This window comes from Strigops habroptila, chromosome 12 (genome assembly GCF_004027225.2).
Source record: "Strigops habroptila isolate Jane chromosome 12, bStrHab1.2.pri, whole genome shotgun sequence".
Lineage (NCBI taxonomy): Eukaryota > Metazoa > Chordata > Aves > Psittaciformes > Psittacidae > Strigops > Strigops habroptila.
In genome coordinates, this window is record NC_044288.2 from 6,164,001 (window position 1) to 6,184,156 (window position 20,156).

General features: G+C 56.0%; 4 protein-coding genes across 25 annotated transcripts in view; 3 read left to right on the plus strand and 1 right to left on the minus strand.

Moving 5' to 3' along the window:
* Nucleotides 1–3,130, plus strand: part of KIAA0319L (KIAA0319 like) — a 30,396-nt gene extending 27,266 nt beyond the window's left edge. For all 4 annotated transcript variants that reach the window (XM_030504343.2, XM_030504342.1, XM_030504339.1 and 1 more), the window contains exon 21: nucleotides 756–3,130. In XM_030504343.2, coding sequence (XP_030360203.1) covers nucleotides 756–943 — 188 coding nt within the window. In that variant the 3' untranslated portion in view covers nucleotides 944–3,130. The remainder of the gene's footprint in view (nucleotides 1–755) is intronic.
* A 7,227-nt stretch (nucleotides 3,131–10,357) lies between these two features.
* LOC115615784 (interferon alpha-inducible protein 27-like protein 2A) lies at nucleotides 10,358–12,199 on the plus strand. Of its 2 annotated transcripts, XM_030504362.1 has the most exons (5): nucleotides 10,400–10,563; nucleotides 10,795–10,880; nucleotides 11,156–11,194; nucleotides 11,546–11,707; nucleotides 12,001–12,199. In XM_030504362.1, exons 1-5 carry the CDS (start codon nucleotides 10,415–10,417, stop codon nucleotides 12,075–12,077), a joined length of 513 nt encoding a protein of 170 aa, XP_030360222.1. In that variant the 5' UTR covers nucleotides 10,400–10,414; the 3' UTR covers nucleotides 12,078–12,199. The 2 variants fall into 2 exon arrangements, with proteins under 2 accessions (XP_030360223.2, XP_030360222.1); XM_030504363.2 differs by lacking the exon at nucleotides 11,546–11,707 and having other exon boundaries at nucleotides 10,358–10,563; nucleotides 10,824–10,880.
* Nucleotides 12,200–12,229: 30 nt separating this feature from the next.
* On the plus strand, nucleotides 12,230–13,959 carry LOC115615785 (interferon alpha-inducible protein 27-like protein 2A). Of its 2 annotated transcripts, none has more exons than XM_030504364.1 (4): nucleotides 12,230–12,285; nucleotides 12,466–12,516; nucleotides 13,136–13,297; nucleotides 13,720–13,959. In XM_030504364.1, exons 2-4 carry the CDS (start codon nucleotides 12,468–12,470, stop codon nucleotides 13,833–13,835), a joined length of 327 nt encoding a protein of 108 aa, XP_030360224.1. In that variant the 5' UTR covers nucleotides 12,230–12,285; nucleotides 12,466–12,467; the 3' UTR covers nucleotides 13,836–13,959. The 2 variants fall into 2 exon arrangements, with proteins under 2 accessions (XP_030360224.1, XP_030360226.1); XM_030504366.1 differs by having other exon boundaries at nucleotides 12,249–12,285; nucleotides 12,434–12,516.
* Nucleotides 13,960–15,303: 1,344 nt separating this feature from the next.
* Nucleotides 15,304–20,156, minus strand: part of ZMYM4 (zinc finger MYM-type containing 4) — a 42,566-nt gene continuing 37,713 nt past the window's right edge. For all 17 annotated transcript variants that reach the window (XR_003994142.1, XM_030504347.1, XM_030504359.1 and 14 more), the window contains one exon: nucleotides 15,304–20,141. Coding sequence is in view for 16 of the 17 variants with exons in the window: in XM_030504347.1 (XP_030360207.1) it covers nucleotides 19,934–20,141 (208 nt within the window). In the remaining variant the exon portion in view is untranslated. The remainder of the gene's footprint in view (nucleotides 20,142–20,156) is intronic.

Sequence of the window (20,156 nt, forward strand, 5' to 3'; positions counted from 1 at the left end):
GCACCCAAATCTGCTTTAATCTGAGCATCTGTCACCTCGCACACAAGAGCCCCACTGTTAAATAAAGAGCTCATTGTTCTGCAGGCTGGAGCAAATGTGCCTCAATCGTTTGCTCTCCGGTAACTGAGCTCATCTTGCTGCTTCTGAGGCTGGCTGCTGACTAAAGTCTTTTTCCTTGCTAGCTATGTCCAGGGAGCATTCTGCTAACAGTGGAAACGTTGCATTTCTCCATTAAGGAAAAGCTCAGTTTAAGTATTTCCTCTGCTGACATTATCAGTAAATATCTCTCCTGTCCTTGTGCATTAATCTAAATTCATCCTGCTAATTTATCTCTCTTCCTTTTCAGACAAGAAAAGCAGAGATTGAGAGTAGGGAGGGTAATAAGAACACAGTGATCTTCTCTCACACACCTGCATATTCTCTTTACTACAGTCTTTAGCACTCAGATTGCTCTTTAGGCAGTACCCTGAGCAAGGTCAGGGAGACAAGCTCCCACTTTATTCACAGCCCCTTCTGGTAATGTCTTTTGCTTTCCTACCTGTTTGTTGTGCTTTGCAATATCTCGGAGTGTCATGATCCCTGTCATGCCAAAGTATCTGAAACAGGGTCACACTGGCTTCAGCCACACAGGAAGGTCTGATTAGGCCGCTCCTTTGACATGATAGGAAGAGAGTCTTAAAGAGGGAACGGAGTAAGGTGAGGTTGTTGACCAGTATTAAAAGCATTTCTGACCTGGGAATCTCTCTCCTTCAAAGGTGGCAGACAGAAAGCCCAGGTCCTCAACACTAGCCTGATGCACTCGGAGTCTGAACTGGACAGCGATGAAGCCATCTTCACATGGCCTGACCATGAGAAAGGGAAGCTGCTGCGTAGCCAGAATGGCTCCTTGCGCAATGGACAAGTGATGCTCAAACCCAAGAACCAGAGGGAGGAAATCCTATAGCTCCCCTCAGGCGGCCTTTTGCTGGAGCTCAGTGGGAAAGGCCACTCCCGTCCCTATCCTACAAAGGCCTTTGGAGGCCAGTTTGATTAGGACAACGCTGCTAACTCGTTTCACAGAAAATACCTTTGTTTTTGTGGGTTTCTTTTCAGTTAAAACTGGTTGTACTTGAATTTGAACTTCAAGGGAAATCAAAGGGAGAAGGCAACTGTGAACCCCAGGTGAGGCATCAGGAAAGGACAGAGCTGGTATCTGGAGAGTGGCAGGACAGAACCACTTGAAGCAACTGTGAATGTGCAGGACCTTCCTAGCCCACCTCAGACTGCAGTGGAGGAAACACTCATGGATTTCCAACTCACTTTCCTTGGGAGCTCCTCAGAGAAGAAAGGTCAAGGCTGTGCTTTGAGCTGTGCTCTGAGCTCCCTTCATGCTCCAGTGGCTTTCCAGGGGCTACTTGTGCTGTCGAACAGCTTTCTTCTCTTTTACTCCCACCTTCTCTAATGGTTTAAGCACTATTTTAATTTAGACTTGTCCTTTCACATGCACTTGGCTGCTTTTGGAGTGTAGAGGAGGGGGAACCTAAACACTATGGTCACACTCCATCGGCTTGCAGGTAGGAGAGGGTTTTGTAGCTGTTCTAAATTACTCACTGGGAGTGTTGATGACATGGTGCCTGTTCAGGTGTGAAAAGCTGACCTGTCTGTGGTAATTGGCTGGGCTAGGAGACCCCCTCCTGCAGCAAGCTCTCCTCCTGTGTACCAGAGCCTGGGTACCCACCTTTGGTACCTGTGTTTAGTGTCTGGCTTAATTCCAAAGCTGTGAGATGTTGTTCAGTGGCCCCAGCAGCTTCTGTTGGTCGCCAAGCCGTCCATGAGTCGGGACATTAACCATATCTCAGTTATGAAATGCTGTATTCCAGGGGGTTGGGTTTAGGGGGTTTTTCTTAAGATTTGCACAACCCAGGCTAACAGGGGTTGATATCTTCAGTTCCCAGCAGCTGGCTGCTCCCTCTGGCTGGCAGCAGCGGCCTCATGTCATGGTTGAAGAGCCCTTTGTGCTCCTAACAACAAGTTGGTGTCCTTTAGTTGGTGGAAAAGGGAACTCGATGCCCGAGGGCATCACATGGTGAGTGCCAGCACCAAGGGGCCATGTCTCTGCTGCCTGGGCTCTGGGAGGCGGGTGTGTGACCATCCATTCCCATACCTGGCTCCTTTATCTCACTGTGCTGCTGTTGTGGGTTGCAGAAATCAGCCTCTTGCTGGCATGAAGGATGCCACGACTCCTCTGTGGATGGGTGGGCAGTTTATTGCCTTTTCTTTGTGTTTAATTTGAAAACTGGAAACTTGTTTCATTGGCTTTTTTTGAGCTATGAAAGCCGAAAGGCTTTAAGTTCCTCAGTTGTATTTATATTGCTGCACTACTGACTTGTGTTGAGCTAGATGAAGATTAAACACTATTGAATGAGAGGGAATGTTCCCTCGTTGAATGTAGCCATGGCTGCTGCTGAGTTTGTTTTTCTGGGCAGTCGGCTCTCATCCTCAGGCACCAGCGCTGGAGCCTGCAGCTCTCCCGAGGACTGAGGCTGTGGAATTGCCTCTCTATTGCCTGCGTCACGGCCGGGGCCACCCTCAGCCTTGTCTGTGTCCCAGGCAGTTGCTGCTCCAAGCCAGGCTTCCCCTTCCCAGGCAGCTCCTGCACCCGCTTTCCCAATGGCTCCTTCCCTCTGAGCCCGCCTGGGACCACACAGGGGCTGGTTGATGCCGGGATGCTCCCTATGGAAAGGGGCACAGCCCAGTGCTGGCTCTGACGGGCTGGACCATGGCTGCTTAGCTCTTGGGTGACACCTCTGATGCGTGTCCCTTCATTTGGATGTCAGATGAACAAACTACAGCAAAATGAGGGTTTGGAAGCTGCAGGGATTGAGCAGATGTGGCCCTGGGACTGTGCCTGGGGGCGGTTTGTGCTGTTGGAGCTGTTGGGCTCTCGCTGATTCTGGTCCTTGGGGCTTGTGCTTTTGAGCCTCTTGCTCCTGCCCGTGCTGGGGCAGTCCCTGTGCAGTAGATCAGGGCTGGGTGCGCTGGTTCAGCCGCGGATGGTGATGGCTGTGGGGAGCAGTCCCCTCACAGGAGGGGCAGGGTGTGCTTCCGGCTTCTTGTTGTGGAAGAGGGAATTAAAATCTGTTACCACCAACACCTTTGTTTAGCTGAGGTTATTTTCTTCCTCCTTGCATTTCACTGTGGGTAACAACCGTTTGGGTTGGGGTGCTTTGGTTGGCAGCACTGTATGTGAAGGCTGGGTTTTGGTGGGGGGCTGTGGCATTCCCTCTGCACCAAGTGACTCGGTTAGTGAGGATGACAGGATGACTTCCTCACTCGTTAGTCATTTGTCATCACCCCGTGCAGGTTTGTGACAGAGCAGAGCGCAAGACTTCGGGCTCCCATTAGTATTCCCTGGCTGTGCAGTGCTCTTCCTCGCTCCACGCCTTAACCCTCGGTGCCGCTGAGGGCTGCACCAAACGGAATACTCAGCGACTGCACCCTCCCCTGTGGGAGCATGAGGATGGGGAAAGCTGCTGGAGGCAAGGAGATGCTCCCAGGCTGACGGCAGCAACTTCTGGTCCAATGTAGGAGCCCCTTGGCGCAGGGGCTGGAGCAGACTGACTGTTCAGTGCACCAGTAACACAGACCTCTCCCAAGGCGTGCCCACATACGCCTTGCTTTGGAATCCCTTGCCACCCTCTCCTCCTCCCCGTGGCATCACTGATAACGCTGCTGGTTCGTTACCTGAGTGCCATGAGCGGGGCTGACCTTGCTGGGGAAGGTTTCTGCATTGCTATGCACGATGATTTCACAATTAGAGATGCTGGCTACAAGTTACCCATGTGTGGAAGGAAGTTAAAAGCTGAGACATCAGTTAGATGAGCCATCAGCTTCACTTGGTTTTGTTTTCTTCTTCAATGTATTCAAACACCAGTTGGGGATGGTTGAGGCAAATGGTGCATTCTAGTTTTTAAATAGTTTTGCTTTTAAATGTTTTCTTCGTTCTGCTGTGTGTAGGGGGCTGCCCAACCTGGGTGAACTTGCGTTTGACAGTGTTTGTTGCTGGCAGTGTTGCTTGGCTCGAGACTAAAAGTCATTCTTTTTAAACAAAATGTTTCTTGCAAATGAACAGGGCAGACGTTTTGCTGCTGCTTTCTCCCGGTCCAGCTGTGGGACGGCTCCTGCTGAGACCACTGTGCTCTGGGTGTAAGAGCTGGAGGTTCCCCCTCGCTCGCAGGGTCCCAGCTGGTGCTGATGGACGAGGCTTTGCCTTTGCTCCATCTCTGGAGCTCGGTGGGGCTCCGGGACCAGCGCAGCAAACGGGGCTGCCAGGAGCTTCCCTGACACACAGCCAAGCGTGCGGCAGCCCCGGCGTGCTGAAGGTTGTGCTCAGTGCAGGGAGCAGGAGGTGCCAAGGTGCGTGCTACAGCCCCGGTGCTTGTGTTCTGATCCCTGGTTTGTTTGCCTGCCCCTGCTTTAGCACAACCATAATCAGCTTCTGCTACTTGAAGTCACCTTTCAGCCCAAGGGCTCTTGCCCCTGGTGTCCTGCTGAGCAGGCACGGGGTCTCCTGACCTGCCGTGGGCTGTTTCCTGACACCAAGGCAGGCTCTGGCAGTGGATTTCACTGGAAAACAAACCAGCAGCACCGTCAGGGCTTGAGCAGCACCCACACCTGGGATAACTGCACCTCCTAATGCAGCAAAGGAGCATTTATTTGCTGTCCTTGAAGGAGATGAAGGCGGCTGCCCAGCTGTCACTGTGCCTGGCTGCTGTAGGGAACTCGCTGTAGCACCACAGCAGCCAGAAGGGACCTGATGGCACCGTGGGACATGGATATTTCAGAGGGAGGAGGAGACTCACCTTCAGAGCTGCCCTTCTGTCCACTGCGCATCTCACGTGGTCCTCGGGTTGTGCTGGAGCCCTGGGAGTTCACGCTGCTCAATGTCACCTGAGGATGTGAGAAGCCAAATCTGCTGGGCTCCCCCTCCTGCCCCCAGCAGCTGCCTTCGGATTAAAGCCACCCCAAACCTCTCTGGGCTTCCAACAGCTCCCGCTGCATTGGGGTAGGTGTAGCTTGCACCAGCCCCAGGGTACTACAGGGAGAGAGGGTTTCTTGCTGCCCCAAGCGCAAAGAACTGCTCCTGCCTTCAGCAGTGTCACCTCCCCATGGGGGGGTCTGGGTCTGGTCTGGAGGCTCAGAGCACCCCCAGGCTGCTCCTTGGTTGAGCCTCTCGGGCTGAGAAATAGCTGTAGTTGCAGGAGTTTCACAGCTCAGGAAGCTGAGGCAGTGGCGCCCATGGCCGAGGCAGCACCTCGAGGACTCTGCTCACCACTGCTGTGCCTGCCCCGGCCTTTGGTGCTCAGCACCCCAGGGAAGCCTCCAGGAAGGGGGCACATGGATGCGGCCACTGTGATGCTGAGTACAAGGCCAGGGCGCCTGTCGAGCCATGACTGAGCTGGGGAGCTCGGTGTAGCTGCAAATACAACCTCTGCTTGTCCCTCCCTAAGCAGCACCCATGGCTCGGAGGGGTTAAAGAGAAAAGGGCTCTTTGTGGAGCCTGGGGGGGGGTTTCTCCACACACATTCTCACCCCTCTGCTTGCGCTGTCCTTGCTCCTCGTGTGGATTTGGCGCCGCTCCCCAGCACCTTCCTGTCATCAGGATTCCCTCAATTGCTGCTGCTTCACCTCCTCCAGCCGGACTCTCCCCAGGCTCAGCGCCGACAGGAGCTCCCACACCTCACCTGAGCCAGGGGCTGACAAGGTAATGACTGAGATCCCTGTGAGGATGGATGTGGGCGCTGCAGGGGTGCTGTAGCTCCTGGGGACACTGTGGCACTGCTGCCACCAGGGCAGGGTGGCAGAGCCAGGGCAGGAGTCGCTGCCTCAGCAGAGGCCGGGGTTTGCAGGGGTTTGGCTGGTGGAGTGCCCTGTGCTGCCTCCTCCTGTCGAAGCAGGGCCCTGGGGGGTATCGGGGTGTGATGTGGGTGCTGTGGAGCAGGCCCATGGTCATCATCACCCTCCATCCATTCCTCCATGGGTCCGTCCATCCGCACAGGGCCCCGTGTCCCGGGTGAGTCCGTCTTTCCATTGTTCAAACAATCTCTTTTCCACACTCGGTGCCAAAGCCTCCCCGCTTGCTCCCGCACGCGCCAGTATATTTAGCTGCCTCTAAGCCTCTACCTTCCCTTATATAGGAGAGGCCAAACGAATTTCGCACTCTCATTATTAATAGCCTGAGAGGAGCTCTTAGGAGGCTGCCAAAAATAGCAGGCAAACAGAGTGCACCCGGCGTGGGGAGGGAGCCGCCGGGACCGCCGCGGGAGGGACGCTGCTGCTTGTCCTGGCTTTTCCCTTTGGGAATCACTATAAGGTGTCTCCCAGCATCCTGCCCCCGCTGCAGCCCCGAGCCAGGGTCCCCCTCGCCCCGCCGGCTCTCTGCAGGCAGAGGTAGGATGGACGAGAGCCTGGGGACAGCAGGGTACCCCTGTACCCCTGCGCTTTGCTGCTCCGGATGCTATAAACCAGCTGCCCCACGGGCGCTGGGGACACCAGCCGGGGGATCCCCATCCCTGTGGGGCTGCCCTGGGCTGAGGGAGCCCCTGTGGCTGCAGCAGTGAGAGGTTTCACCCTCCCGAGCGCTGGGCCTAGCTGTGCCCATGGCACTGCTCCAGGACTCCCGCCATGTGCGCAGGGGACACGGGCAGGCAGCGGAGGGCAGAGGTGGCCGGTTGCTGCGGGCTGGTGGCAGCCCGGTCCTGGAGGGAGATGGATTCTCAGCAGAGCGCACCCGTGCAGCATCCCTGGAGCTGGGCACACCACGAGCCATGTGCTGGGGCACCGAGCCCGGGATGGGGCGTGCGAGGAGGGGGCTGCGGGGTGCCCAGCGAGCGGAGGGTCTTCACCTGCACCCGGAGGCATCCGCATCCCAGGCAGGGTCTGCCTTAAATCCCTCCCTCCTTCCCTCCCTCCCTGGCGAGGAACTTCTCCCGCTGAACCGGAGGATGCTGCAAGCTCCTGCGGACGAGCCGGAGGAGTCCTGTGGCAAAGTCAAGGCGAGCGGGGAAGCAGCGTGCTCGTGCCGCGTGTCACCGCATCCAGCCGAGCCCGCAGCCGGACGGTGTCACCTCCAGCACCGTGAGTGACCGTGCGGGGTGTGCGGAGGGCAGCGGGGATCTTCCCACCGGCAGCGTTTAACCTTCAGCGAGCCCGGTTGGTGCTGAGCCCCGCGCGGGCTGGGGATGCTGCTGCTGCTGCCCAGCTCCTGGCTGCAGCTCGGTGTGGGCAGGGAGGGGACAAGTGGGGCTGGGGGTCACCACAGCTTCGGGCCAGCCCGGGAGGAGGAGTGAGGCAGCAGCGAACTCTCTGTGGGGTTGGGGGGCACCCCCGGCAGGTCCTGGCTGCAGGGCGGTCACGGGTGGTGGGTGCTCGTGTCCGCAGGCAGCGGGGCAGAGCCTGACCTGTCTCCTGTGGGTTATCCCCTGCAGTGGGGCTGGTGACCCCTGCCCCGGGGTGCCCTCGGCCGCACAAAGTGGGGACACCCCACACCAATGGGATGGGGCGGGAGGTGAAGCCCAACTTCTGGGCATCTCAGCATTGTGGTTCGGACACACACAGAGGGAGAAGCCTGACCACCATGGCCGGGTGCACCAGGGCTCCACAGGCCATGTGCTGAAAGGGGCAATGCCCACAGGCAAAGGGGTGCAGGACCAGCAGGGTCCAGGGTGCTCCTCCAGGCACCCTCCATCGGTGCTCCCCTTGCACCCACCTCCCTCCTCCTCCCTGGGCCTTGTGGTGTTGCTTTGAGCGGCTGCCGCAGTGGGTTTGCTGAGGATGGATGAGCCGGGGGGAGCCGCTTGGGGGGGCAGCGCTGAACAGTAAAACTTGGAAAGGCCCCTGCGAGGCAGCGACTGCAGAGCACGGCGCTGGGGGGAGCGGGGGAAAAAGATGCTTCCTTTTATAGACAGGTTGGGGCTGTTGGGTGCTGTGCAGGCTCCTGGGTGCCACCACAGCCAGCCCCAAGCAGCCCCCCCGGCTCCTCTGCCTCTCCCCTGCAAGGCCATGTGCCCCTGGTGCCCACCAGCGCCCTGCCCAGGGCCCTTGGGGGACCCAGGGGCTGCCCAGGCTGGGGGTCCAGGATGGAGCAGGGGCACAGAGGAGCTGTGGAAGAGCTTCTGCTTGGGGATGTGTCTGCAGCCGTTAAGGGCAGCGCTGGGGAGGGCTTGGGGCTGCAGAGGGGCTTGTGCTGGTGACAGGGAATGTCTGGGCACAGGGCAGGCGGTGGGGCAGAGACAGGCTGTGGGGCAGGGCAGCGGTGGCCTGGACGTGGCAAATGTCCCATTTGCTGGGTGCAGCCCAAGGTCACCAGCAGCGCCTGGCTGAGGGATGCAGGGGCCGCGCGGTGGATGGGGCTGTGCAGCCCCCCCCGAGCGCTGGTACCTCCAGCTCCGCCATCCTGGGAGGCTGCCCAAGGTCAGCCGAGGTGGATGGAGCTGACCTGGGCTGATGTGAGAGCCCTGACCCCGCGCCCTGGCTCTGGGGGCTCGGGGTGGCTGCAGCTGACGGCTTCCAGCTCTCACTGCTCCCCGAGTGCCCAGCCAGGCCCCCGCACCCCTCCAGCAAACTGTGACAGCATCTGCGGTGGGGCCAGGGGAGCCCCAAGGGTTAAGTTGGTATCTCTGCAGCCTCCAGGCATCCGCTTGGAGTCCTTCGAAGGGGCAAAGGGGCTGGTCCACCCAGACACGCTCTGCCCCGCCACTGGGGACTTGGTCCTGGGAGCCGCGTCTCTGGGGGCCGCCAGTGCCAGGTCCCCATGTGAGAGGTCCTGGGGTGCTGGTGGAGCATCTCTGAGGCTGTGGCTGTGCTGGCAGCAGCCCCGTGCCCCACGGGGGTGGCTGGTGGCTTTGGGGACCACCGAGCAGCGTCTCTGCTGCCTGTGGGTGCCGTGAGCATGCCCTTGGCACCCACCGGCTACTTGCAGAGAGCTGCAGCACGGGTGGCCGCAGCTCCTGGCGCTGAGTCACGGCCACGATGTGTCCCTCCTGCCCCGGGTGCTGCTCCCCCGTGCTGCGAGGGGACAGGCCTGGGAACCACCATCGCACCGCTCCAGCCGGGGATTTAGCGGTGGGAAGGTCACCGGGAAGAGGGAGGCAGCAGGGCCAGGGCTGATGGGGGCAAAGTGTGGCTGGGCTGTGGTGACATTTGTCCCCTCCATCGCCCTGTCCTGCACACCCTGTGCTGGGGCTGGGGAGCCCCCCCACAACCCCAATAGGGTCTGAAGCCCCTGATGTCTCAGCTGAATCCCCTCCCATGGGCAACGGCACCTCCAGCCTTTTCTGCCCAGAGCTGCAGCGTGGGGAGGGGGTGCTGGGTCCCCCCCAGCGCTGGCCTCAGAGGCACCAAGCTGCATCCGCTGCTCTGGTCCATGGGCTGCAGCGGGGGGGGGGCGGGGACAGGGTGGTGTGGGGGGTCCTGGGGATGCTGCAGGGTGCTGGGGTTTGCAGCTGGTGCATCCTGACCCAGCACTGCAGCAGCGGTGGGGACCCCTGCCAAGAGCGAGGGCCGATGGGGTCCCACCTCCGCGGGCTCACGGGACACGGTCCCATCTCCTCAGAGGTGCCCTGTGGCCCAAGAGCTGAGCTTTGGGCACGTCCTGGAGCATCCCACCTCCCGCAAAGGGCAACCACCAGCCAAAGCACCCGGCGGTGGGTGCGTCGCCAGCCTGAGCATCCTCCGGCCGGTGCAGAAGCTGCATCCCAGACACGTGCATTGGCCGCGGCGCTGTGCTGCTCCCCAGACACGCCGGTCCCCCTGCTCCAGAGTGGCTGCGGGCGCTGTGGGTCCCTACGGGCAGTGCCACCACCAGGGGGGGATGCACCGGCGGCCGGAGGTGCTCCCTCAGCCTCGGGCTTCACCGTGGCCACCGGCTCCTTCCAGTGCCCCATCACCCGCAGGTGATGGGCGCCACTGGGAGCAGAGGGCAGCCCCACGCTGCCCACCTCTCCCTCCCAACCCTACATACTTCTTCATATGCCCATATGGAGTCGGCCGGCGTTATGGAATGTTAAGAAGTATGTATTTTTGGGCTGGGACCCCCGCACCGGGTCCTTCCACCCCCACCATCACCAGCACCGGCCCAGGCAGCGCCTCCGGAGAGACGATGTGTCCCTGGGGCTGGTAAAAAGGAACCAGATCAACTTGCAACTGGATTTGGTCCCCTTCAACCAGCTGCAGCGGCGCATGAGCTACGGCACCCGCTGCACCCTTGCTGATCCCAGCCCGCAGCGGTGGGCTGGCTGCTCGCCCCACACCTCCATCCCCGTGGTGGGACCCGGGAGGTAGAGGAGTCCCTATGGGGGCAGCCTTTGGGTCCAGCCCCTGGGGATGGGGGAGCTGCAGCACCGCTGCCTCCTGCTCTGGCAGGACCGGGCACACCATGAAGGGTAAACACCGGCACAGGCCAAGAATTCCGGGAAAACAAAACCCAGCAGAGCTGTTTCTTGGAAACCCGCTGTCCTCACGTCAGCCAAGGCCCCGGCGCGTGCGGAACCCCCCGCACTGGCCTCTTGATCAGCAGACAGACAGGTCGGTGGTGCTGGGACCCTGTGATGGGTGTTTGGGGACAGCGCCCCTTTCCCAAGGAGGGGGGGAACAAAAGCTGGGGGGCTGCTCGCCCCACTGGGCTGGGAAGAAACACACGGTCTGGGGGGGTCTCTGCTTTTGTGGGGTGACCAGAGGCTCCTGTGGGGCAGGACAGGGTGGGAGGGGGGTGGCCGTGGGTGCACACGCAGAGCAAGGCCCCACTTGCTGCCTTAGGAAGAAGCTCTTTGTTCTTGCTCCCAAAGGACCAGGCTCAGCCCAGCTCTCGCTCCAGCGGCTGCCCCCCCGCCAGCCCGCCATGGGTAAGCTGCACATGGGGACAGCGTGGGGGACACGGGGTGCACGCAACCCTCCCCCTGCTCTTGAGCAAGAGGGGCTCAGGGCTGGCTGTGGGTGGGGAGGTCTGGGGAAGGTGGGAGCTGCTGTCCTGGTGGTGGGAGGCACCGGGATGCTCCCAGGAAGGGGCACACGCTGCTCCAGTGGGCAGGAGGGGGCCCAGGGGTGCGGGGAGCCCCTGGTATTGCCAGCCAGAGCTTTCAGCCCTGCCAACTGACCGCCCTCAATGTCTTTGTTACAGAACTTGTTGGCCCTGCCATCGGGGCAGCCGTAGGGATCGGTAAGGCACTGGTGGGCATGGGGATGGGTGATGCTGTGCGGAAATAAGTCACTTCCCTGGGGCTTCACGCTGCTGCTTTGCACACACAGACCCCTCTCAGGGGGTGCTGCCCCTTCACCAACATGTTGTCCCTTGGCTTGTCCCGGGAAGCTCATTGATGCCCCAGCAAGAGAGGTTTGGCCATGGGACCCTGCATCACTCTAGGCTGTCCCGGGTGAGCGGGAGCTCTGCCTCCCTGTACCCCTCATTTCAGGGCTGGGGGGCACAGCAGTGAATCAGGGCTGAGGGTTTTGTGGGCTGGGGACATGCGTGTGCCTGTGGGAGCGTCACCGCTGCTGCTCTCCCGTGTAGGGCTCTCTCTGGTTGTGGTGCCAGCGGCCCTGTATGCTCTGGGCTTCACCACAGCCGGAATTGCAGCCGGATCCGTGGCTGCCAGGATGATGTCTCTTGCTGCCACAGCCAACGGTGGGAGGGTGGCCGCCGGGAGCCTCGTGGCCATAGGGCAGTCTCTTGGTGAGTGCTCCTGGTGCAGTGCTGTGGGGCGGCCAGGGCTGTTTTGGCTTCCCTGGGTGGTACCAGTAGTGTGGGGAGGGCTTGGGGTGGCCATAGGAGCGGGAAGACTGGGGTCCCATCAGCTCGGGGTGCCCATCTCTGCCCCACTGGTTGTGCTGGCCATGGGGATGCTGGATGGTGAGGTCTGGGGGGATGCTCCTCCTTGGGGGGCTCCCCCAAGCGATGGGGCACAGTGGGGACCCCACGCCGTGGCTGGGGGGTGGCTCAGGCTGATTTCTCCTCCTCTTTCTCAGGGGCAGCAGGACTCCCCACGTCTGTGAAGGCTATCCTGTCCGCCCTGGGAGCTGTCATCGGGGCTATTGCACAGTGATCCCCCGCATGCCCACCGGGACCCTCACCCCAACCCGTCCCCACGCTGCGACCCCCTGCATCCCCCCCATTCCCCTGTATCGGCTGTATCTGACCCCCAAATAAAGACCCCCCAGCGCAGACCGCCACCGCCTCTTCCGCGTCGTGACGCGCCGAGCGGGGCCGGCCCCGTTCGGGACCGATAGGCAGGAGGGCAGCGCGGCGGGCAGGTACAGCGGGCAGGGGCACCCCGCGGCGCGTCCCTTCTCCCTTCTCCCACCTCCCTCCAGCCCGGTCCAGCCGCTCGCCTCGTCCCGGGGTGTCTGCCTGTCTCGGGGGCAGCTGAAGGGGGAATCGGCGGGCTGGGAACGGCTGCAGCCGCCTGCCCTCCCCCTGCCTTCTCCTTTTAGCCATGACAAGTAAACCGAAAGGAGCAGCCATCGGAGCCGGGCTCGGAGCAGGTGAGGGGCGGGCGTCGGACGAGCCGTGCTCGGGGTCGCTGCCCAGTCCCACCCCCGGGCTGGCAGCGGGGGACAGGGTCGGGCTGAGGGCGCTGCGGGGCCGGGGAGGCTTCGGGTGCTGCTGCGAGGGAGGGAACAGCATTGGCCTGTGCCTGGAGATCAGCCTGCACCCGCTGCTGCAGCCCTGCGGGGCGGGCCGGGCCTCGCCTCGCTTCCCTTTGCCTCCCTTTCCTGTCCTCTCTCCTCTCTTCTTTCATAGAATCAGTTACGTTGGAAAAGACCTTTAAGATCATCAAGTCCAACCGTTCCCCAGCACTGCCAAGGCCACCACTAACCCATGGCACTGAGGGCCTCATCCACATGGTTTTTGAACACTTCCAGGGATGATGATTCCACCACACCCTGGGCAGCCTGTTCCAACACCTGAGCACCCCTCTCCCACACCAATCCCTCTCTTCTGTCCTCCCTGAGCATTGGGTGTCCCCATCCCTGCACCCCGCAGCCCTTCTCCCTGCTCTGACACCTCTGTGCTTTCTGGGAGGCCAGATCCATTGCGCTGGTGGCAGGAGGAGGTGCAGGTCGCAGAGGCCACACTAACACTGCAGTTTCCTGCCTGCAGGAGTGGTGCTCATTGGCATCCCGGTGGCCATTGGGGCACTGGGCTTTACGGGAGCCGGCATCACCGCCGGCTCCATTGCTGCCAAAATGATGTCAGCAGCTGCCATAGCCAACGGCGGGGGAGTGGCTGCCGGCAGCACCGTGGCCGTGCTGCAGTCCATCGGTGAGTGGGGAGGGCAGGGGAGCTGCGCTGGGTCCATCCCAGGGGGTACACGCTCAGCTTGTTGTAGAGCCACAGCAGATCTTCAGCCCATCGTTGGTGTGCATCACCCAAAACCATGGGGAAGGGATGAATCCATGATGTGGTGGGAAGAGTCAGGACTTGCTGGGTAGGGCACCAAGGCTGAGGACATCGGGGCTGTGCGGTAGGCATCTGCTCTTCTGCTAAGAACAGCACTTGTGTTCATCGACAGTGCTGGCTGGAGCCAGAAAGGGACAGCAGAAAGGGGCTGGTTGCCCTCAGGGAGCCAAGTCTGCTCCCCGGTACAGTCCAGAGAGGTCCTTGGCTATCTCTGCCCGGTGCTGGGTCCCTCAGTGGGCAGCATCAATGCTCTCAGAGCATCACACCTCATTGTATCTTTGCAGGAGCTGCAGGTTTGTCTCTTGGTGCCAAAATTGGGCTGACATCTCTTCTGGGGTCATTCGGTGCAGCAATTGGTGCCCAATTGTCCAAGGGAGACCCTCCAGGACAAGGATTCTGATGGGTAGCATGGCAGGCACTGGGAAGCCCCCAGAGACCCCAGCGATTTGGCCATCCTCATAAGAGCCGTGGCCAAGCTTGAGCAATGAGCGCATGGAAACCAATAAAGGTGATCTGCAGACGGGGCTGTCGTGGTGGTTGGTGTGTGGTCGGTGTCCTGGTACCCATCAAGTGCCTCAGGATTTGCAGTGGTCCAGGAACAGATTCCAACTGGAGTTTTTATAGCCCTGCACTTACTCCCCTGAAAGGCTGTAGGAAGGTTTGTTATAAACTATGTTTAATTCACATAGTGGTGGTGATGGATGGCAGATTGGACAGACACATGGTGTGTGTCCTGTGCTGTGCCATAAGCACAGGTGAGCAAGGTTCTCCCTGGCAATCAACTGAGTTTTAGTTGCTCTTTATAATTAATTACCTGAGATAAGCAACAGTGTCAGTCAGTAAGTGGCCACAGTATTGCCCCACCGCTTCTGCCCTTCACACGCCACCGTTCTTCACTGTACTTCCAATTTTCCCTGTCTCCTGAAGCCCCATCCCTGTGCAAACCCAGCTCACCCCAAATGACGGTATGAAAGTGGCAGCTGCGTCATGGTGATAATGATGATAATTTATTGAGCCTCCACTGGAACACTCTCCCTTGCACCCCCAGACACTTCCATGGTGCATCTGTGCTGCCTGCTGGTGACTGTGGCTGCGCCAAGGCATAGAATCATAGAATGGTTTGGGTTGGAAAGGACCTTAAGATCATCTAGTTCCAACCCTCCTCACTTGTTGCTCACTCTTCAGGCTGCTGGGAGCTTTTCATCAGCACTTGTGTAATTGATTCTTTTGCTTGTGGTTGCCAGTACCTGTTTTCTCAGCAGCCTCTTTAAACCCCAACGCTACACGGGCTGCACAGGCACTGCCCTGGCTGTGGGTGCACCAGCACAGTTCAAGCTACGTGTAAACCAGCTGCATGATCAGGGTGTTAAAACCTGCACGGAGTAAAGCTCCGGCAGCTCCTAACACAGAAGAGCCTCAGGAACCTCGTGTGGGAACCCATGAGACCTTCCCTGTCCTTGCTGGAAGCGCACCAAGCGCTGTGTAACGGTCTCAGGTGAGTGGTGGTGCTGGTGCGGCTCGGGGGTGATTCTGGCATTTCAGGGTGACAGCAGAGGTGATGTTCGACCGAGGACTCCCCCGCTCGCTGATGGTGTTCCCCTGCATTTGGGCTGGGGGAAGGCGTGTGACAAACTCTGTTGGTGGGTGATCTACAGTCGGTCCCAGAGGCTCCAAAGAGGAGTGGAACTCGGTGTGAGCTGCTGTATGGCCGTGTGGGAAAGACCAAGCCTTCTCGTGACGATATTAAGCTGCTATTTTAGTGCTGGCTTAAAAAAAATACCTCCCCCCCCCCTTAAAATCTCTGCAAGTCTGCTTTTAAACTCAGATTCCAACATCATACAGGAAATGAGGATGTACTCTTTTATTAGGGTTAAAGGTTTTTAATCACTTTTCCGGAATACAGATACGATTCAAACAAAAACTATTTTTGGGGTCTCAATAATTCACTTATTAATACCATACATTGAACTCTATAAACTCTCATATAAGAAAAAGTCTTTTTTTTTTTTATTTTAATATAGGTTATGATGCACTGGTGACCTATTTAAATCTTTTTGAAGTAACACTTTGCAGTTATATAGCACCTTTCATCACGGGGCTGCAAAGCATCCTACAGAATTTAGCCTCATAATGCCCAAACGAGGTAGGAAAGTCTGGCCAATTTACAGGTGGGTACGACCGAGGTACAGACTGGCAAGGGACGGAACATGAGGCTTCACTGGTACAACGGGAGTGAAGTGTCCACTGGACCCTGGGCTCTAGGATGAGTTGGTGGCTTAGCTGGGGAGAAAGTCAGAAGTCATCACCCACAGACCCCCTCCTCTCAAACGCAGCAGCCGGGCTCCCAGCAGGTCAAAAAGACCTTTCCAGATTGTTCTGGCTTTTTGTGTTAGATACGTAGAAGAGAAAATAGAACGTCCAAGACTCGCAGAGCTAAGCCCCCTACGTGTGCTGTTTGTTGGAGTATCTGATAGTTGGCTGTGAACCACAAAATTAACCTTGCTCTGGCTAAAGCGGTTGTTGCAGCCTCCCCATCCCTACGTCTGAACACCGGGAAGCTGGACCGGATTTGAGTTAATGTGCACTTGGGATGCATTTTGAGATCTGGTGTTTGATGCTTCGTTTAGCTTGACTGTCTAATTGAAATTATCACCTGCTTGGAGGGAAAAGGGAATTTATCTAAGCTATTTCAGGGTTTGTTTCTTTAACAGAAGACGTATCTCTGCTGAAAAACCATGAGCTTAGTGAATGTTATGTCCAATGGACATGTAAGTTCTGCAGCTAGAAGAATCCAAGATACCCAAGTTCCTTTGAGCCTTTCTGACTCTACAAACCATTCTACAACTCTGCAACTCTCCCTTGACCAGATCTAGCACTCGGCTCTGGTAGGAATGTTTAAAACGGATGACGTGTGGAAGAAAAAACAGGGAGAACCCGTTGTGCTGATGGAAGCAAAACTCCAACCTAGATCGTGAGCAAGGTGCTGGTGAGTTGAGACGAGCACCGTATGGGGTTTATATATGAGCATTTGTTCTGCTTGCTTTTTTTTAAGGCAACAGTGAAATTTGCTCAAGGGACTGAGAAGAGTTACTGAGATTGCCACCAAAACCTGAAGACTTTATTGCACATTCAGAGTCCCTTCTGTGCCCCTGGCACTGAACCTGCACTGCTGGAGCCTCACCCCCGCGGGAGCACACCCTGGGGAAATGTGAGGTGAGTCTTTGCTGCCGTTTCATTTGGAGTCTGTGAGGAGCCGGCTGGAGATGACTGCCAGAGAAATCCAGGGGCTTCTTTTAGATAGTAGTGGGAGGAGTAATTTGTAAGATAATTCAGTTTGCACTTAATTCTGTGGTGTTCAGCGTGCGCCGGTTCCTTCTTTAGTCAACCGAAGCCAGGAGAGAGCAGCAGGTTTGGAGAGAGCAGCAGGTTTGCAGCGAGCACCTCTCGCAGGGAGAGCTGCCAGGTAACAGCTACGTTCCAGAAGCAGTTTAAACAAAGATCTCTGCAAAAATCCAAAGACTTTGTGAGCAGCCAGCACTGAGAACACGCTTGGTGGGGAGTAACATGACACACTCACTGCCAGGGTCCCAAACCGGTCTGCAGAGCTGTGCCATCATCCTGACACGCTGGGAATGAAGGGGTTAAACATGTGTCTTGCAGTGGGAGTGTACAGAAATAGAAACCCTGTTAGCAGGAAGCATCATCTTCTATTCTTCTTCCTTGTTTCTCTGTCCACACTGAGACTACAGCCTGATTTGCTCCTTAAAAGAGTATTTCAAATAAGAAACGTTCTTGCACGGTCAGCAAATGATTGGGATCTATCGATTATAAAGAACGTGTCTAAGTGCTCAGAACTGATCCTGTGTGCAAAAATCTATTAATAATGTTAATCCTTCAAAATAATCCAGCTTGTAAACCAGTGCGACCAGAAATTCCTCAAGAGGCAAAAATAGCCCAGGCACACCCTGGGCAACACACACCATGGCCAAAGGGCCTCCAAGCAGAAGGTATCTGACCAGGGAAATTAAAACTGAAACTATTTCTTCTGTTAATTCTACCACTGAACTGCACTGAACCCCTTCTCAGCTCAGAGCCATGAAGTAAAAGGAGTTAGCACAATGGTTGACAACTTTGCTTTCAGCCAGTCAAGCTTAAAAGTGATTAATCTTTTCTTGCTGAGAGAGTATGAAAGGCAAATGTCTTTCACCCCAAGTACCTGCAAAAAGTTAATGTATGTGAAAGTGGCCACAGACAAGAAAGAGTGAGGGACTTCAGAGGAAGAAAATGAGTAAGTTTCTCATAAGATACAAATATACTACTTTATTCTACGGGAATATTTCTGTTAATGTCTATTAAGTGAAAACTCAGATGTGATACTGTTTTTTAGGCAATCTCCACCCAACCAAAGTCTGTCCCCCCCAACAGCTTATCCGAACTGTTCCCTTGCTTATTCCCTGGAGGGGAGGGATGTCAGGGAAGGAGAGAGTGAGAAACCAGCTGAAGGGATGCCTAGGAAGTACAGAATTCCCAGATCCTTCCCTCTCCTACTGCCAAGGTCCTGGGCACATCCATGCACAACAGACACAGCTCAGACTTCTTCAGACCCCTACAGACGTACAAACGAATCCTTCCAGAATGATTCTGTTTTCCCTGAAACGTTCTATCAACCATCCCAATCCAAAATACTGTGCCTGCTGTTTCACTATTTAACGATGGGGAGGGACAGGTTAGTGTTCATGGAACAACATCTGAGCCTCCAGGAGCATCCCTGAGCTCCAAGAGCCTGGGTCGTTCACTGGCAGGGGATGTATTATGGGCCGCTAGGCCAGGACATGGAGAAAGCAGCATCTTTGATCAGAAATGACAGACACAGATGGGCTTTGATCAGACAGAATCAGGGGCAGGTTTACTTTTCACATAGTTTTCTGTATTAAAAAATACATCAGTGAAATCTGTTACAGGCAGGGACAGGACTACCGAGTACACGACGTCAATAGACTACTTTCTGATTTTATTTTTTGTTAAATTACTTCTGTTACTGCTAAAAAAATAATTAAAAAACAAAACAAAACCAAACAAAACCAAAACAAAACAAAAAAGAAAAAAAAAAAGGAAATAGAACTCAAGGCTGTTGATTTTCATCTCTTGAAATTTTAGTGACAAGATCAAATATCAGACCCCTGTTACAGAAGATGGATAACTGACCAGAGCTAGGTAAAAACCATACAATTCTCTTCTTTAAAAATAGTTTGGGTTTCCAATGAATTTGTGACCACTGGTCATCAGAAACACACATCTATAGCTTGAGAAAACGGGAGATACAGACAGCATCTGACAATGTCCCGTCCTCCAAGCGCAATGTGGGAGCTTTTCTCTTCCAAAAGACACAGTAACAGCCAAGCCTTAAAAAAATCTCTTTTGATTTCCAACACTATGACTAAATCTCTTTGGGTGGGGTGGGAAAAAAACACACATGGTAATTTTCTACCACAGTTCAGCTGTCAAAAGTAATACTGCATCCTTTGTACAACACTGCACGCGTTGCAAAGGTGGAAAAAGTGAGTGTATCTTCCATTTGAAATGACAAGGCCCTCCAGATTTGCCTTATAAAATAACCAAAACCATGGGAGTAGGGAAAGAGGAGAAAGGAAAGCTGCCTTAAGGGAAAAACAATTTCCGCGCACCACAGTATTTGCTAGATTATATCGACAGACTGCAGAGCTACTGGGCTAGGGAAGGGATTTCTGCACATACCCCAGGACAGTCACTCTCCTGTACATACCCCAGAAATGTTCATCCCGTAACATGATCGCTCTGAAGTTGGACCTACAGCACCTCTTCCACGTCGAAGACCAAACAGAGCTAAGAGTTGGAATTGGCCTGGACCGAGAGCTAGATTCTGGCATCGTGTGACCCATTTAACAGCAGCCAGACAGTTGTCCGTTTAGACAGCCAGTGGCTTCTGCCTTCCTACCATTTGATCCCAGTTTCCAAACAAAAACAATTAGAAAAGCGTGTGTAGGTGTCTTTATAACAGAAGGTGTCTGCCTGAGCACCACCACTTCCTCTCCTGGCCTCGTGAAGAGCTCCAGGCGTTCTTTGGCAGCAAGGACTGCCAGCCACCGGGCTGAGACGTCACGTGAGCCACAGTCTAGCTCTCCATGCCCAACATTGTTATGGTAGATTTCACACAACCATTTTCCTTTAAAGTATCTCAGAACTCTTTTAAATCCTAAACAGAGAAAGGATTTATGCACCACTCAAATAGGTTAGTTCATCTGGAATTTGTTCAGAGGATTTATCGGTGCCACAGGACGTTGGTTTTTGCAGCTTACACAGCTTGCTTCCTTCCAGTTCCAGTTTGTACATCCACTGTGGTTCAAAATATGCCTGTAGGTGACATTATCTTGGCTTATTTGATACACATTTTCCAAAGGCTGGACGTATTCACAGTTTGGTGCTTCTGATGTGTAGTCAAAGGAAAATACCCCACTTCAGTTAGTCTGATAACTCGATATCAGAGTCCTCTGATTTGACTTTGGCAAGTTCTTCGTGTACCTCCCTCACCATAAGAATACGTGTTAACATGATGTCCAAGGTTCCTGGGTCTATTGGCAATGTGGAATACCACATGGGGCTATTGGGTACACAGGAGCGCTCAGGCTGAAGGTAAAATACATCACTTCTCTGCTTCACACTTTCAGAACTGTCAACATAAAGA

Bases quoted from the DNA above. Each gene is read 5' to 3' on its own strand.
- LOC115615784 (XM_030504362.1), top strand. From the start codon at position 10,415: ATGAAGGGTAAACACCGGCACAGGCCAAGAATTCCGGGAAAACAAAAC. The intron at 10,564-10,794 runs GTCGGTGGTGCT...TTGCTGCCTTAG, and splicing joins CTTGATCAGCAGACAGACAG to GAAGAAGCTCTTTGTTCTTG. The intron at 11,708-12,000 runs GTGAGTGCTCCT...CCTCTTTCTCAG, and splicing joins GGCCATAGGGCAGTCTCTTG to GGGCAGCAGGACTCCCCACG.
- LOC115615785 (XM_030504364.1), top strand. From the start codon at position 12,468: ATGACAAGTAAACCGAAAGGAGCAGCCATCGGAGCCGGGCTCGGAGCA. The intron at 12,517-13,135 runs GTGAGGGGCGGG...TCCTGCCTGCAG, and splicing joins CGGAGCCGGGCTCGGAGCAG to GAGTGGTGCTCATTGGCATC. The intron at 13,298-13,719 runs GTGAGTGGGGAG...GTATCTTTGCAG, and splicing joins GGCCGTGCTGCAGTCCATCG to GAGCTGCAGGTTTGTCTCTT.